The 17,319-nt window shown below is 38.3% G+C and overlaps 1 protein-coding gene across 1 annotated transcript in view; it reads right to left on the bottom strand.

Annotated features, from left to right (window-relative positions):
* Nucleotides 1-17,319, bottom strand: part of kmt2ca (lysine (K)-specific methyltransferase 2Ca) — a 146,766-nt gene that overhangs the window by 108,768 nt on the left and 20,679 nt on the right. Inside the window, exon 2 of the mRNA XM_079863809.1 lies at nt 3,352-3,522. Within this exon, the coding sequence (XP_079719935.1) occupies nt 3,352-3,521 (170 nt within the window). The 5' untranslated portion in view covers nt 3,522. The remainder of the gene's footprint in view (nt 1-3,351; nt 3,523-17,319) is intronic.

The raw sequence follows: 17,319 nt of genomic DNA on the forward strand, positions 1-17,319 counted from the left end.
AGTCAACACCCGGGTAAACATGCAGGAAGTGATGTCAGCAACAGGCTAAAGTCACTATAAGTAGGCCCACACAGAATCTGTGCCCAGAGAAATCAACAGAAAGAATCCTCCAGAATTTAAACACCCATCATTCACAACTTCTATACATTCTTGTATTGTTGTTTATCAAATATTTTTAACACTTCGTCTCATTTTTAAAACACTCCAAATAATTCCCTACAGTTTTCATCCAAATCAGCGCAGAAAATGCAAAAGAAGTCTGCCGACTCTGTCTGGACCTGAATTAGAAATAAATCGGAGGCAAGTGTTTTAAATTGAAAGACAAGAACAAATCCAACATCAAATCTTAGATGTCAGCAGCTTTTAAAACGATGACAGGATCTACAATCATATCCAGCTATAAACTGGATTTAATATGTCTGGAGACATTGTCATAATAACAGAAGTCAGTTCCACACAAAAAAGTTGAAATATTATGGAAAACATGCCTAAAAAGTAAATCAACAGTATTCTTAATTTTCAAGCATGACATTTTTTTTAAATACAGAAAGCCAGGCATTTAATCTATCATTTCAATAGCAACTCCATACATCAACCAACCAACTTCTATCTTTATGTATATTCCTCTTTTTATTTGATGTATCAAAACACAAATATAACATTCAGAACAGCCTTACGTTTGACATTCTGGCAAAGAACCACTTAAACATGTCAGTGAACAGACTGTGGTGGTCAGACAAGCTCTTAGTGGTAAACCAATGAGTCAGACAGATCTTCACAATCAAGCATCCAACTGCAAGTTCAGCTATTAAGTCTAAATATATACACATACACACACAGAGTTGTTGTGTTTACATATTTCCCCTTCAAATGCCAATAGTTGACTTTGTTTTGTTTCTACATATGAAGCAGGGACCACTCAAGTAGTATTTTAAAACAAATTGCTCACATGACCTTTATATACCCATCTGCCAGACAGGGAAAGTATTTTAGGGAAACTTGTATAAAAGCAGTCAATTTTGAAACCAGTCATGTTGCTATGCTGCCAAATACAGACACTTCCCCTTTAACTGAAAGCCTTTCCTTTCAGCCAGTTCAGACAATTGTACAATCACTTTGAAACCGAGATCTCATTTGAGTGAGGTTTGTGCATTGAGACACAACATTCATGGTGTGAACATGGCGTGTAGGTCCACAGAGGACTGTACCTGCAGTATCAGGTACCTCACTAATCTGCCCTATATCTGCACTGTTTATTTGACGGCCAACACTTGATCTCATAGTGGAGGCCCCGTATTCCCATCACAGGCTTGAAACTCACCATATACCAACTAGACGACTCCTAAAGTAATGAAAGGTTTATGTATTTTAAGATTATAAGAGAATTATAATGCTCATGGCATTATTAGCAGCACGTAATAAACAGCATTCGTCTAGTTCAGCAGCATGCTGTGTGAACCTGCGCTTCATGAGTGGTTGTTAAAGAATGAATCACATTGATGATAGTCATCTCCACGGTGTCAGCATGACCATGTACTGCACAACCTCAATAGAACTCTATAGAAAACACTCTACAAAGTAAACACGGTTTTTAAATCCAATTTAAATCCCAAAAATTTAACTCCTATGGAGTCCCATGTTTCTCACACAAAGCTATAATATGGCTTCAGAATACTTGGGCTCACAGCACTTTTATGACATGTCGCTTTTGTGTCCTTTTTGTAACTGCATGGAAAACGGCCTTCAAATGTTCTCCTTTTGTGCTGCGCAGAAGCAAGAAAGTCAGATGGTTTTTTGTAGTGATGATTTTGGATGAACTATTGAGTTTTTACAGAAAACCAGGGAAAATAAAATGGCAGATTAGCTGTGCAGAACATCAGAAAAAGAACAAGGCGTCCATGAACTGGTGACGCACCACGTCGGCCCCTTTCACTGTAGACGCCACTGTTGATTATAATGACAACAAAACCATAGTTTTTTAATCATCGCTCACGTCCGGTGTAGACGGTGTCATTCAGAATTACAGCCAGTCTAATATTTTCCCTTTCGTACACCCCATGCTGTGAAAGAGCAGATACACGTTGGAGCCAAAATCAACTTGGCAAAAAGAAAATGTCGTCCTTCTGAGCAGCATCTCCTCGTGTGCCTCACAGAGCTCTTCCACACTAATGCACATCGACATACTTGAAAGCCTCTTCCAGGTGCAGCAGAATACAGAATACCAGAACACAGCCCTCTCAAAACACACACAGACACACACACACATACTGTTAAGCCACGATTAATCAAAATAAAACCAAAATCACGATATAGCTAATTCTGATTATCAGTCGCAAAGGCTGTGATTTAATTAAATGTTTTTGCAGCATCTCAGCAAAACGCTGACATGCACCAACCATCTTTCCAGTCTAGAAATGAGAAGCACTTATCATCAAAAAAGAACCTTTAAAGGTGTCCTGCGGTTTTCTATCAAAATAAAAGTTTGGTGATTTAAAGTTTAAAAAAAAAATTAAAGACAACCATAAATATTACTATTGTAATCTTACAGTTGAAATGTAAAATTATTCTTTCTTTTTTTTTTTAACTCTGTATATTGACTAGTGCAATACTATATTTTAATAAAACAGTAATTCATTTTTTGTTTAATAATTCTCATTTTATTTTATAATAATTATTGCTATTATGGCCATAATGATTTAACATGTTGGTCATATTTTACAGCTGTACAAACAAGCACGACAAGTCTAAATCACAAATGCCATTTTTATCAGAATTCTTTTTATCCAAATCGTACAGCCCTACATTCTGTGTTAACAAACACATTCCCCAAGCCTTAACATACATCTGACCCTAATCACATGATTTATCCAGAAGGTTTCTTAATAGAAAGCAATTAAATAATTCAAAGTATTAATGAATAGTCTAAATAGGCATAAGGGAGTTTAGGTGATAAGCTGGAAAACTGGCTAATACTTCAATACTAAAAAAGGGGAGGGTGGAGGGCAGGAAAAATAATCAGGTCATCATAATAACATGACAGAATTAACTAGCCTCATAAATCCCCGTAAATATCATGATCGTTCCTGGTGTTAGACTTATTGATTCAATCTAATTTCTGGGCAAATGATAACCTTCAGTTCTGCCAATCAGTGGAATATCACAAACCAGAAAATTGTCTAAGTGGCAATGGTTTCATTCATCAAGCCCTTCAATATAACAAACTTGTCAGTGATTTGTCAAGTTATAATATTCTCATTTCCTGCTTTAAACAACACAGAGGAAAATGCAAAGCAGACACAAGTGTGTCATCATATGCAGACACCGTCGCATGGGAACAGGACATGCTCTTACTTTCTTTTGGACTTGGGTGTGGGTGTGACAGAGTTAGCATCCTTGCGTGGCCGGCCCCGTGGGCGTCTATCTGAGGGGGCCGGGCTCCCTGAGGGCGTGGCCCCAGCACTGCTCAGGGGAGGAGATGGTCCTTGCTCAGAGGGATCCAGACTCTTATCCTCTGATGACATTCTGTACAAAGACAAAAACACGTCCATACATTACATGTGTTAGTATAACTCGGGTGTGACCCGCATAAAAAAATTAAATAAATAAAGTAAATCTGGTCATTTCCTAAACATTTTACTATTTACCGTCAGCAAACTCCAACAAAAGGAATTATATCAGTAATGTGTCACCAGTGGGCCTTTACACTTAACAGTTCAAGTAAAAAAAATAAAATAATTATGAATAATTCAAGTAATAATACTACAAATATAACACAAACAAAAATACAAGATTGACATTTCTGCTTTTAATCCCTCAGACAGACATGCCCCATAGACTTCCATTGGAAGTGCTTTACATTAAACAAGACGTTTGCATGTTTTTCAAACTGAGGATCAAGTTGGCATTATTGTGTGCAGTAAATGATTTTTGTTTTGTTTTTTTTGTTTTTTCAAAAAAGTAGATTTTCACTATTTTGGACAAAGTAAAAAGCATTATACATTTTGCATAGCTTTGTGATGTAAAAATCATACTTCAGAGGAATGAGTTTTATACATGAGAACCACACAGCATCCTGGGTAATAAGATGCACTGGGCTACTGGATAAAGCAAAACAGACATGCCTGAGCTTAAACAGCAATAAATATATATATATATATATATTTTTTTTTTTAACTGTTCACAATCTACTCCATTCATTAAATTCCACCAATAGTGGATCAGACAAACAGAACTGGGAATCGTGGAAATAAGCAAATATACCTGCTCAATAAACGTGGACATGTAAATGAAGCAAAGAGCCTGCATCACAGTTGCAGTACCTATCACTATATCGACAATGATGTGAACGGACCGAAGGGGACACCCCAGTTCTGAACGCGCTGAATGGGGCACTGCGCAATGTGCGCATGCGTTTAAGTTTTGTTTGAAATACATGTACATTTGACTCAAACAGTGACAACCAATGGGAGATGGCGGAGGTTTTGGGAAACTTGTTTGAAAACAGTCATTATTGTAGCACTTTTGCTGTCGCGGAGTAACAATAGGTATGCTAACATACATTAATTTTAAATATGTGAATTGGATTACAACATTTAGGGTTCTCACAAACTGATTAGATTGGATTCATTCCGCTTGATGAAAATTAATGCATGTTAGCATACCTATTGTTACTCCGCGACAGCAAAAGTGCTACAATAATGACTGTTTTCAAACAAGTTTCCCAAAACCTCCGCCATCTCCCATTGGTTGTCACTGTTTGAGTCAAAGTTGACATGTCAGGCTGGTCATAAAGCTCAAACAAACAATGTTTTTATAGCTCTAAAAGTGTACATTTTTTTAGCTTTTTGGGGAAATCAACCATACAAATCACCTATTTAGAGTTGTCTCTGCAAATGAAACGGATAGATGACAGATGTGTGAATTGTTTTTGGACGCTAAAATACTAAGCTTTCTTTACAAAAAAAAGGTCTTGATTTGTTTGGCAAACATCCCGCTAAGACATGCTTTGTCACGCCTCACGTCATAACAGCATTGATGTATCTACTCCGGTATAAATGATACAGCAAAATCGTTACCGGCTGACACATTTCTACCACTGCATGTTATATCCTGGCATGACTCCCAGCTCTGTGCCTCAGTGCACTGTTCACTCCAGCGCTGAGAGGTGAATGCGAGGAGAAGAGAGCAGTGCTGTTGACTCATAGTTGATGAGCATGAGCACAGCTGTGTGTGGATGAACACTGGGGAGATCTGCTACTCAGTGTGGCGCCGCCGCTCTCTGTGGAGAACAGCTCAAATTAATTTAGAGATTTTATTCAGCACAGTCATGCTGAGGGACAGTGGAGGAAATGGGGTGAGGAAAACCCCTGCGCGCAGCAGAGAGGCCTGTCCCGCTGCTTATTTGAATGCTGCTTTTACTGCCAGCATCACAGGGTCCCTTCTTTACCTGACTGCAACAGCCAGGCGGCAAACCCAAAAAAACGGAAGTCATTCAACGGTTTATGTGTCGACATTTGCAGAGAAATATTTCAACTTAAAGCTACATTGCAGGGCTACACAATTCATTTATTGAAAAAAAATATGGCCTTGTGCGAAATATATAGTCGTTTTCAGTGTCTCAGATCTGTTCAATTTAAATTTGTCCTGCAAAGCACTCCAACATCCCTTTATTTTCACATTCCGAACATTTCTAACCACTTCAAGTTATTTTACAAATCTAATGCTACACCGTTCAGAGAAAAGATACACTAAAAGACATTTTAAACATAGTTATTCAGTTTTCCACCAAACGAACGCTTGAGAGTTGTTGATACTCATTTAATTTGATTGGTAACACCCTGTAGTCTTATTCTAATTAAACGTATTCAAATGTAAGAATTTCACACAAGATGATGCACCTAGTAAGGTTAGAAAAAAGAAGAAAAAAAACACTCTTGCAAAGGTAAATAATGCGGGCAAATATCACTCCTTAATGAAAAAGTTCATTTCTGTCACTTCTGTGAACTAACCACTGCTCAGAATTTGAAGAATATAAAAAGCTTTGAGAGTCAGCGGTCCACGACAGGCCTAAACTAGCCAAGGTATCAGCACAGAAACATACAGCGCAAAAACACCTGTCAGAGAAGAGAGACACTATGCCCCCGATCACACCTAACGCGTTTTTTGCAGTGAGAGGCGGCTTTTTTCAATTGTTTTCCTATGGCAGTGAGCGTTCTGTGCGCTGTTTATGCACCCCAGGCGCCTCGCGTTTTACCGTCTGCAGCGCCCTGCGTTTTTACAGTTGAAAAAAAAGCAACTCCGAGTGGAAAAAGCACCCGACGTCATCGCGTTTTTTCCACTGTTCAATCGAATTAAGGGAGAGGCGGGCCTTCCGTTGTAGTGATGAAAGCTACAGTTGCTTGAACGCCCGGAGAGTGCGATGATGGAGGATGAACTCTGTCATCATTTACTCACCCTCAAGTTGTTCCAAACATGAATGTCTTTCTTCTGCTGAACACAAAAGAAGATATCTTGGAGAATTTCGTAACCAAACAGTTGATGGGCCCCATTATTTTATTTTTTTTCATACTACGGAAGACAATGGGGCCCATCAACTGTTTGTTACCCATATTCTTCAAGATATCTTCTTTTGTGTTCAGCAGAAGAAAGACAATACATGTTTGGAACAACTTGAGGGTGAGTAAATGATGACAGAATTTTATATGACTATAAACTTGACTGGCTTCCAATCAAGTGTGTGTGATTAAAAAGTGGGACTAAAAAAGACCCTACTACAGCTACAGTGAACCAAAAATAAATTTTCACACTCAAGAAAAAAAAAAAAGGCTGCAATCAGAAGTGGGAATTTTTCACTTTTGGGTCACTGAAAGAGCTCTGATCTCTGGTTCTTTTAAAGACAACAAATAACTGTGTGCAGGGACAGCAGATCTTAACGTGACTTACTTAAACGTGACTTAGGCTACTTAACTTTGGTCGGGCTGCAGTGGAACAAAAAATTACTTAAAACACTGCATGTGTTAATCAGGAAAACTCAGCCACACAGGTAAATTAAGGGTAAAATGAGTAGCGCTTGGCCATGCCAAGTGTGTTATCCAGGTACAGTGTTAGGGAGCTGCTAGATGAGGGTGATTTTTCCAGTGTCGGAAACAGGACATATATTTTAAAAGCACGGAGAACACCAAAGTATTCTATTATAGTGTTTATATATATATATATATTATAATAGTGTTTGCTTTTCTATTATTAGTAATTATAAGAATGGCAAGTGCTATAATACTTTCTCATCTTCCCTAAGCATTCATAAAATACACATTTATATCATTTAATATTTAATTTCACGAACCAACCAACCAAACTTTAGCAAATCCAAACAGATCTTATGAAGTGTTCATTTGTAGCCTATACAAAACAAAAACAAAAATGTGTGTGCATTGTGTGTAATGGATTATTAACAAATTTATTTTCGGTTTTCAGCTAATTGAAAACTTGTTTTGATTAAAAAAATAATAATTTGGTGCAAAACTAACTTAAATATGAGCAATAATAAGAGTAACAATTGTCTTACAAAACAGCAAATATTTATTATTAAATAGTGTTTGGTATCAGCACAGCAATATTATCAAGTAGGCTATGTGACAGAAATGCAAACAGTGTTGTTTATGCTCGGTTCCCCCACTCTCTAGTAGGGGTGGGCGATATCTCGATATTTAAAATATATCGAGATATTTTTTAAACACGATATGGATTTTGACATATCGTATATATCGATATATTGTTTATATTTATAAAAATGTTGTTATTTCAAATGTAGGCGCGTTGCTCGTGGCAAGCGCGCTCATAATGTAAGAGACGCCGGCGCGACCACAACATTGCCCAACATCAATGGCAAACGTAATGCAAGCGGAACGAAACTGCTCGTTATTATGTGGTTGAAGGACCGTTTATCAGTTTGGACCAAAGCAGCGCGAGCCGATCGTGATCATGTGACACTGTTACTACACGGCGCTAATAAGAGATCCAGTAAAGAAAGCATTTGAATTTGCCACAGAAGTAAAAACATCGCTGCTAGATCTAGTGAGAAACATTCACATTTCTCCGTTAACGGGTCAAACAGCGCTGACGTGGAAACCAGGAGAAACATTGTGCCATGAATGAACTATAGTGTCCACAGATCAGCAACATTCACCATGGATTTACTGTAGTTACACTAACTGCAACCATGGAAGTTTGGCAGGAATAGTAGGCTATAATGCCTTCAAGTAACATTACGTAGGTTTTATTTTGACATTATGAATACAATTGCCTCAAATGTTAATCTGAACTAAAATAAACCTTTATTTATAACTACTACAATATTACATTAAATTTTTTCCAAGGAGCTGTTTTGTTTTATATGCTCCTAGAGTCAATTATAGCTCCAGAATTGCTCAAAGTAAAAAAATATCATACTTGATGTTAGTTTTAATTATAAAAAAAAAAGAATAAAAAAAATATATTATTTAAAAATGTTGCAGAAGCACTTGTTCCTATGTGAACTGCCTACCTCTTTGCACTTCAATAAAAAAGACTTTGTGGTATTTGGCATATTTGTTTTTGCAGTAGTTTTTGGGGGGTTCTTTTTCCTGTAAAGATATCGAGATATATATCGTATATCGAGATATATTTTTTGCTCCATATCGCCCAGCCCTACTCTCTAGATCGCTTGGGAATCTTAACCCCCTTTCACACAGCGCGTTGACCCCGGGAAATTGCCGTAAAACTGCCTTCTGTGTGAACGCAAACACGTCCCAGATTGATGCCGGGATGGGGACCTAGTAACAACGCGCCCTGTGTGAACAAAAGCCAGGACCAATGCCATAAGGGAGGGGTGTGTCATAGTGATGACGCACTTCCATCGCACGGGCCTTTCTACAACCTATGCTACAGCATATCGGGAACGAGCCACTCGGCAAATCCAGTGGTGCTACTGGGGAGTATGGACTCGTCTTCGTTTAGAAATGATGAAGAGGAGTTATCAGCAGAACTGACATCTGACAGGAGTCATCACATCCTGACGTCACGTGTCTTTAAGGGATGTGTGTGAACGCACACACAGATTCTGGAAAATCGCTGGCAGTGTGAATGAACCAAAAATCAAACAATCCCGGGACACATTTTCCAGAATCTCTGTGTGAAAGGGGCTTAAGAGGCTCTGGTCAGGAACAGGCCTCCTCTCGCTGTGGCTGTTTAGAGAACTCCAGCCAATCAGGTGAGAGATGCCTTGCTATGATTCACTGCTGTCTTGTGCTCTTATCTGAGCTTGGCAGTAGAAAAACAAGACAAGGCGAGCGACATCGGTTTTGCAGCTGGTGACTTCAGTATTCTGCAGGCTTAGAGGAAACAATGCTGTTAATCTACACAAGAAAGACCGAATGACAACAACAAATGCTTCAAGTCTTTCTGAACAGGGCCTTTCTAACTCAGGAGGCCTAGACTGCCTCTTTACTGCCATATTGTAAATGGAGATTTGGAGTCAAATTTACAGCAAAAACTGACCTTGTTAATGATTTGTTTATTTATATATTTATTTGCCTTCTTTAAAATTAAACTTGTTTAAAGAACTAGCCTATTGCATAAAATCAATATCACTTATGTAAGAAAGTGGTATTTCTTAAAATCACAACAATGATTTATGCATGATATTCTCTTCCGCCGGAACTCGGCTTGCGTATGGCCGTTTCCGGAAGCCAGTGATTATACTTTATTTTAAAGTTATAAATATGGATATTTTTCTTACAAAAACGCAGCGCTTCTCTTCAGAAGGCCTTTAATAACCCTCTGGAGCCGTATGAATTACTTTTATGATGGATGGACGGATGGATGGATGCACTTTTTTGGAATGCAACGTAACATTCTCATTTTCCACTAGATATTTTCCTCTACATCTCATCAGCAGTTTCGATTTTGGCACGCTGTGCAGCAGCTGACCACTAAGGAGCGAATGTACAGTGATGTGACATAACTGCCAGATTCAAGCTGTGCTTTCACGCTATGGCTGGCGCTGAGCCAAAGACGGATGCGCTCAGCGCTTGTCATATATCACAACTATTCAGTGTTTTTAACCACATAATATTTATTTTAGGTTTCAGACATTTAAATACATATAATTTATAGCACAACAATACATTTATAATTTGTAAAATACACAATGGTGTCTATGGAAGCAGCAATAACAATCCATTCAAATTTTGACGACGTGTTTTATTCATATCAGATACACAGTGTAAGTAACTATAAAGTTTACTCTATTCTTCTCGCAGTTTACCGGCCACTTACTTTAATGTATTTCGGGAGAAACTGATGAATTCACGTGCTTTAATAAATCCAACAGACAGGAATCTCTGAACTACGGCCCAAACAAACATGGTGGCACCCATCTCCCGTTACAGATCAAGATCATTTAGAAAGGTTTTTAAACGACAAAACAAACTCAATTACACGTATTTGAGAATCGGAATAGAAGGTAATTGATGACATGGTAAGCAAGTCTGTTAATATTTAGAAATAAAAGCGCTACATCTGTCATACAGCGCTCGAGGCCGGCTCAACTTTGAGTGCCACTTCACAAAGCCCAACTGACGATCAACGGCATTAATTAAATGTATTGAACAGCACTGATGCCAGCCATAGGCATCCCCATAAATATTGAAAGGATACCACGACAAAGAGATCTATATATATTTTTTTTTTTTTTTACTCCTTTACACATTTTATAAGCTCTTCACGAGTTCTCATCTGGTCAAAATACCATCATATGTAGGCTATGCACATACAACGAGTGCATTTATCCCAGCACACAGCATTGCTTTGGATGTTCGGTAAGTTCCGTCTCACAATAGGCAATAGGCTACATCATAAAAGCCGACCTATCAGGTTGTGAACGTATCCCTATGCTTTTAGGTTCGGAGATAAAAAATCCCAATCTGAGCGCTAAGCAAACCAGGACTAGGCTAAAGGTTTTCTTTTGGTCCAGACCAAACGAACCAATAAATGTAACTATAAATGTGAACACACCCTTGGATGTACTTTCATGTTAACGCTTTATAAAGTACCTTCAGCACTGACTGAACATGGATGGCAGTAGCCTATATTAAAAGGTACACTATTATAAGTTTATCAGTAATTACTTATAAAAAACAAAAACACTTTTTGGAAGGATTGATGTATTGACTCATCGTATTGATATTAATATCAATACGATGAGTCAATACATCAATCCTTCCAAAAAGTGTTTTTGTCTTACCATGCTTCACTATGGTAAGCTTATAATAAGCATTTATAACGCTAAATCTCAAACCTCCGGAAAATCACCTGTTTAAAAAATAAAATGGGAAACAGAAGGAGAGTCTGCAGGCAAAAAGGGAAGGCAACAGAGCTAAAGAGAATCAACATTTTTGGAGATGGCGAGTACAGAGGTATTTGAAATATCGTTTTTATTACTCAACAGGTGAAGAGGTATTTTGTTGAACAGACGAATTGTGATATGTAAAGCAGCATTATCTATTGTGAACGCCATCCGCAGTCACGCAGAGCCAAAGCACAAACAAAACAACAAGTAGCCTAAACATTATTGTTATTAATGGCATGACATGGCTTGTGACGTTGTGAGTCATGTGACGTCAAAACGCTGGCACCCATGATGGGGCGAACAGCTCCATGTAGAATACAACAGCTTTTCTAGAAGACAGAGTGCATCTAGAGTCAAATCTCAAGTACGATGAGTGTCATCATTTTACTCATATTCCTCTAAAATTGTATTTATTTCTTTGTGTTAAAACTAAGAGAAAACGTTCGGACTGTTCGTATAGTGCTCACTGTTCTATGGGACACTCTCACAGTGTTATGAGCCACAGTCGGCATAAATCAATTTACAGAGGAAGAACAGTCATGGGAAACAAAGTATGGCATGCTCAAATACTGATTATTAATTTGTGGACCAAATACATGATGCATTTACGAGCAGCAGACTTTGCCAGTCCAACTCCTGTCCAGTGATGAAGAAAACTCCTTAGATAGAAGCTCTATTCGAGAATCACAAACTTGCTTCCATTACATTTAGGCTATGTCATGCTTAAATTTACTGATTGGTTAAGATTTGAATTATCCATCTCTGTCTTCATTAGCAGTAGACTTGGTGTAGCCTACCAGATTTACACTTTCTAAAATGTTAAACTTCTTGGAACAAAAAATAAATAAAAATAAAACATCCAATTTTCAATAGCATACAGTAGAGTGTGAAGGAAAAAAGTTGCACATATGATTTGTGATTCTACATTGTACTAATCAAATGTATTCTAAATGTCCGTTAATTACGTGATGTTGTTGGAACAAAGAAGTTAATGACCAGAGCAGTGCAGCACCCAGACAGTTAAGAGAGCGCACACAAGTGCAGCAGCAGAGTATCCGCAAACAATGGAGGAGCAAAGAAATGCATGCGAGTTAAGAGTATTGCAATATACAAGCTTTGTAAAGCAAAGGTGAAGTATGTTGGAAACACTAAAGCAATTTAAAAACAAAACAATTAGTGGGCTTTTACAATATGCATGTTTGCTGCAGTCCACGGTCTGATTTCACACATACTTAATTCAATTGAACCCTGGTGCATTTTAAATAATCTTGCATCATCACAAAAGTGCACGGTACATGATAGAAAACAGGATGCAGGTCAATATATATTGTGTTTTTTTATTCATTTGAACAACACTATGTGCGTCGCACAAAAGACTCTTTTGAGGAGACAGTGGATTGCGAGCCATTCATTTGTCACTCTCACATTGCATTGTCACTCTCGTTCGTATCCAAGTTAAACCATCACCACTGTCATCCCGACATGCGTTTTGCTGAATTAGCTTTGTCGTCATCAGCTGAATCGCATGCGAAGGTTACAGGTTACTACAGGTGAACCTTTGTGGATTCTGTGGTATTGGTTATGAAAAACCATATAGCCTAAACATTTAGTACAAATACAAATGCACAAAAACTGCTATTGCTTAATAACAAAAGAGGTTACAGGTTATTAGTCCACATAGTCTACTAACTATAAGTAACTTTGCAACTACATATCAACTAACTCTCATAAACATGCAACTACATGTAAACTAACTCTCATTAGAGCATTAGAATGTTAGGGTTTGAGTTAGTAGATAAGTTGACATACTTGCAAAGTTACGTAGTCAGTAGAATGACCATCAAAAATAAGTGTTAGCAGATATTAAGCAAACAGTTTACTAGTACTCTACTAACTGGTACTTGACGTAGGTTTTCAACGTCGGTGTTGTTGAGAATGCCATTGGCGTTTCACCTGGTTTTAAACTAGTTTAACTCCCAGAGGGCCAAACATGCCACAGGTGCTGCTAAACTGGTATTAACATCTGTCTCAGATGATTGCATCACAATTAGTCAACCAAGACAGGTTGACATTTATATTAAGAGGAGGACATCCATCACTTAATGTGTTAGTGTGTTGTGGGGGGGGACGCAAGGTAAGGAAACAAGGATGCACAAATAAGAAATGAGAAGAACCCAATGCGTGATGTCAAGCATACATACATGGAAGCCTTCCAAGGGTTCTTCAAATTACTCTTCCCAGATTTTACAACTGTATGGTTGTATTCGTTTAAATCAGTACTGTAATAGACAGCAAAGAATAATGGCATGCTATCACAACATGCATTGGACCACTTTACACTTATTTTAGAACTGACTGCTTGTTAGTAGCACACACACAAGACAAATGACAATTCCATTTTTACAAGTCAATAAACACAACAGCCAGTTGTAGAATATGTTCTTACACTCAAAAAAATTCTGGGTTATTTGTTCAATCCAAACACTGGGTTGAGCCTGTAGAGTAGGCCTGGGTGATTAAACCGTATCGGTATTTATCAACGGTACGGTACACCTCCATCGATAATAAAAATCCACATTGGAATTTTCGGTGTGCGTCAGGCAGCCTTATCAGTGGCTCAGGTCATTGTTGCGTTTTAATGGATTTGTTAGCCTATCCAGTTGAACCCACGAGATGCGGTGCTGCTGCGCTGTTCATTCAAATCATTGTAGAAATAGAGAAGCTTAACGGGGAAACGATCTTGGTTACGTCAAAACTGAAACTAGGCCGTTCAAATAAAACGCATAATCTGCGGACTTTCTACACGGATATCTTTGACTGTTGCACTCGCGTCTCGCATAAGACAGCCGCATGTTTAGAAAAGGCATGTAAAGTTTAGTTCAACTTTTAAAAAAACATGTTTTTGTTCCATTCCACTGCATCTCAAGTTTTTTAATGCAAAAAAGTAGGCCTACTCTTTTAGCTTTTTGTTAGAGATCGACCCATATATCGCTTTCCCAATATTTTTCCCAAAATTTAAGCATTTTCCACTCTTTCAGACTATTTCAGAATATATGCACTCTTTCAAACTATTTATTGATGTTTGAAGGCGAGTATTAAACTATGCATAAATACACTGAATTTGTTTTGCAGGGCTCAACGCTAAGGATTTTATTTGTTTTTGATCCATGTAACCTTGATGATGATGTTTATTTCAAACCTGCACACTAATTTTCTCACAAATCAACATAACAGACAAATTATACAAGTGCATGGTTTGAAAAGGAGGTGGACGAAGCAAACGCTTATATGATTCCTTAATAAATAAGGTCATGACAACAAAAACTAGCCTAACTCATATACATTTTAAATATTGTTAAAGACAGTCAGTAATAAAATAAGAACAAATAATCAAATCAACTGTAAAATATCACTGCATGGTCTTCACTGTATAAATATAGATTAACTCATTAAAATTATTGTTTGATTAATATAAAAACAGAGCAGCAGGAATATTAGGCTGCTGTCACTTTAAGAGCGGCACAGATCCAATGTACTTTTGTAATGTTAATTTAAGAAATAACCTACTATATTTATGATGATACTCAAGACGGGCAGTTTGACAATTTTGTGTGAATATGTCCGTGCAAGCTCAAGAAGACGTGAAAGAGTAATTCCCAATATGTGAGACGTGGCGTTCTGGGCGCGTGCATGTGTGTTGCTGTGCACATTATCACACAACGCGCCAGTACCAAACTGAGAGACGCAGGTAATTTTGCGTCTATGAAAATTGGCAAGGCTTAAAAATGCGCAAATGATCAACTTCTGTAAAGATGCAGCACTGGCCCGATCGGCATATGGCAGGTCCGTCAACTGGCCCGAGTGTCTTTCACGCTGGCCCCGGGCCATCCTTATTGTTGAGCCCTGTATTTTCCTATGCCTTAATAAATTGGGTAGGCTAAAACAAAAAACAGTGGTTAAATTCAAACCACCAGGTTATTAAAATGTTTCTATAATTATCGATACCGACTTATATTAATTTTTTAAAGCTGTACCGCCAAGCCCTACTGTAGAGTTACTTTTTTTTTTTTTTTTCAGTGATCGGGTAGTTTTTGTGTTATCCAGCTCTTGGGTAAGATGCAACAACTCAGCAGCTGAGTTATTTGTTGTGGCCTTTTTGCATCCTCTTCAGGAGAGAGCAGTTCTCAGTGCCACCAAATTAGTGTGTTTCTTTCTTTAAAATACAGATTTGTTTATTTCATCTGTCCTGTATCATCATTTAATTTTATACAACACAACATACAGGGACGTGACGTGAGTCACCTAAACCAGTGTCGCATCTGCCTTTTACGTGATGGAAACGCCAAGACACTTGTTGTCAGAATATATTAAATGGAAATACTCGCGGGAGTTTCTAACATTTACAGGTAAGGATATAACCATGAAATGTAAGTTATGCGCTGAGGAAAACATGTGTCAAAGCCATTAAACAGCACACGCATCTGTCAAAGCAAGACAGGGCAAGACGCGGTAAATGCTTAAGCTTTTGTTTGAAGCGCTTAAAGCATTCTCATGTTTCAGACAACTTGGATCATGCACCTTTCCCGCAGCAGCTCACTCTGCGTCCTTCGCTATTTCCATATGCGTTTTGTCTTTAGAAATGGGTTGTTCACTTCTGTAAAGCGGCGTGACTGACTGATGGACTAATCGTTAATCAAATTTGTTGTCAATTATTTCCATTGTCGATAATAATCGATTTTATCGATTAGTTGTTGCAGCCCTAAAAACATCAATTTTCAATCATTTTGATGTTAAATCCACTATTTTTTTTTATATAGAATTGTTCTATAGTCTATAGTATTTGGTGCAATTACATCAGAAGTAACTTTAATTAAATTACAGAAAAATTAAGAGTAATCCCTAACTTTACTTTTTCAAGGAAAACTATTTAATTTACAGTAATTATAACTTAAGTAATTTACATCCAACACTGATTTGAAAGGCAGGGCAAACCCAAGCCCAACTCCAGCACAAGAACCAGCACTGTTACAGTTCTGTTTCATTCCTACTGACCGCCAGAGGCAGTGCAAAGCACTAGTGGATAATCGCTGCGCCAGCTAGATAGATCGAGAAGAATATAACAACAAAGTCACGTCATGACGCAGACCGAGACGCGAGGATATAACCCACAGCGACTCGGTGCCCAGCCTTTTTCGCTTTCTCGCTTTTGATAGGTCGTTTGTTTTCACGCTGTCCCGTGCAGCTTACCTGAGTTGCGAGGATTCGCCCTCCCAAGCTGTGACAGCGCGTTCTACACTATCATCAGGACGGATATCTTGGATTATTTTTCTTAATTAGGTGAGTGCATACGATTATTTGTGGTTGCGTCGGCGAAACTCTGTGCTTCACGGTACTATCCGGTGGCTGGTTTCGACCGCGCTTAGGTTGCGTTCACCGCAAACCTAACATTATATGTGTTTGATATAAATATATATTTATATTATCATCGCATAAATTACTCGCCGTAGTGCTAGTCATTGAATGCCTCGCGGTTCTATCCGAAGGCAGATTTGACTTTTACGTTTCTTGTGAGAGCGTTTCATGTTATAGAATTTTCGGTTCTATCCGAAGATTTTTTCGAACTGCTCAGTGGGTGCTATTACAGTTTTAAGTGCCTACGGTGCTAACCGAGGACGTGTTATTGACGGAGTCATGGATCATAGCTCTCTCATCTCCGTTTCAAGTTGCAAATTGTGTCCGAATACGCTTCTTCCCGACGACGGACACGATCGATGCCCATCATGTTTAGGCGCTCAACATCTGAAGGAGGCCCTGACTGATCCGTGTTTGCATTGTAGTATGCTACCGATGTCAGAGAGACAGCTTCGCCTTGCTGAGTTAGACATTAACTCGCCTGTTACCCTCGCACAACAGCCGCGACGCGCTCAAAAGCG

Source organism: Squalius cephalus, assembly GCF_949319135.1.
Source record: "Squalius cephalus genome assembly, chromosome: 25".
Lineage (NCBI taxonomy): Eukaryota > Metazoa > Chordata > Actinopteri > Cypriniformes > Leuciscidae > Squalius > Squalius cephalus.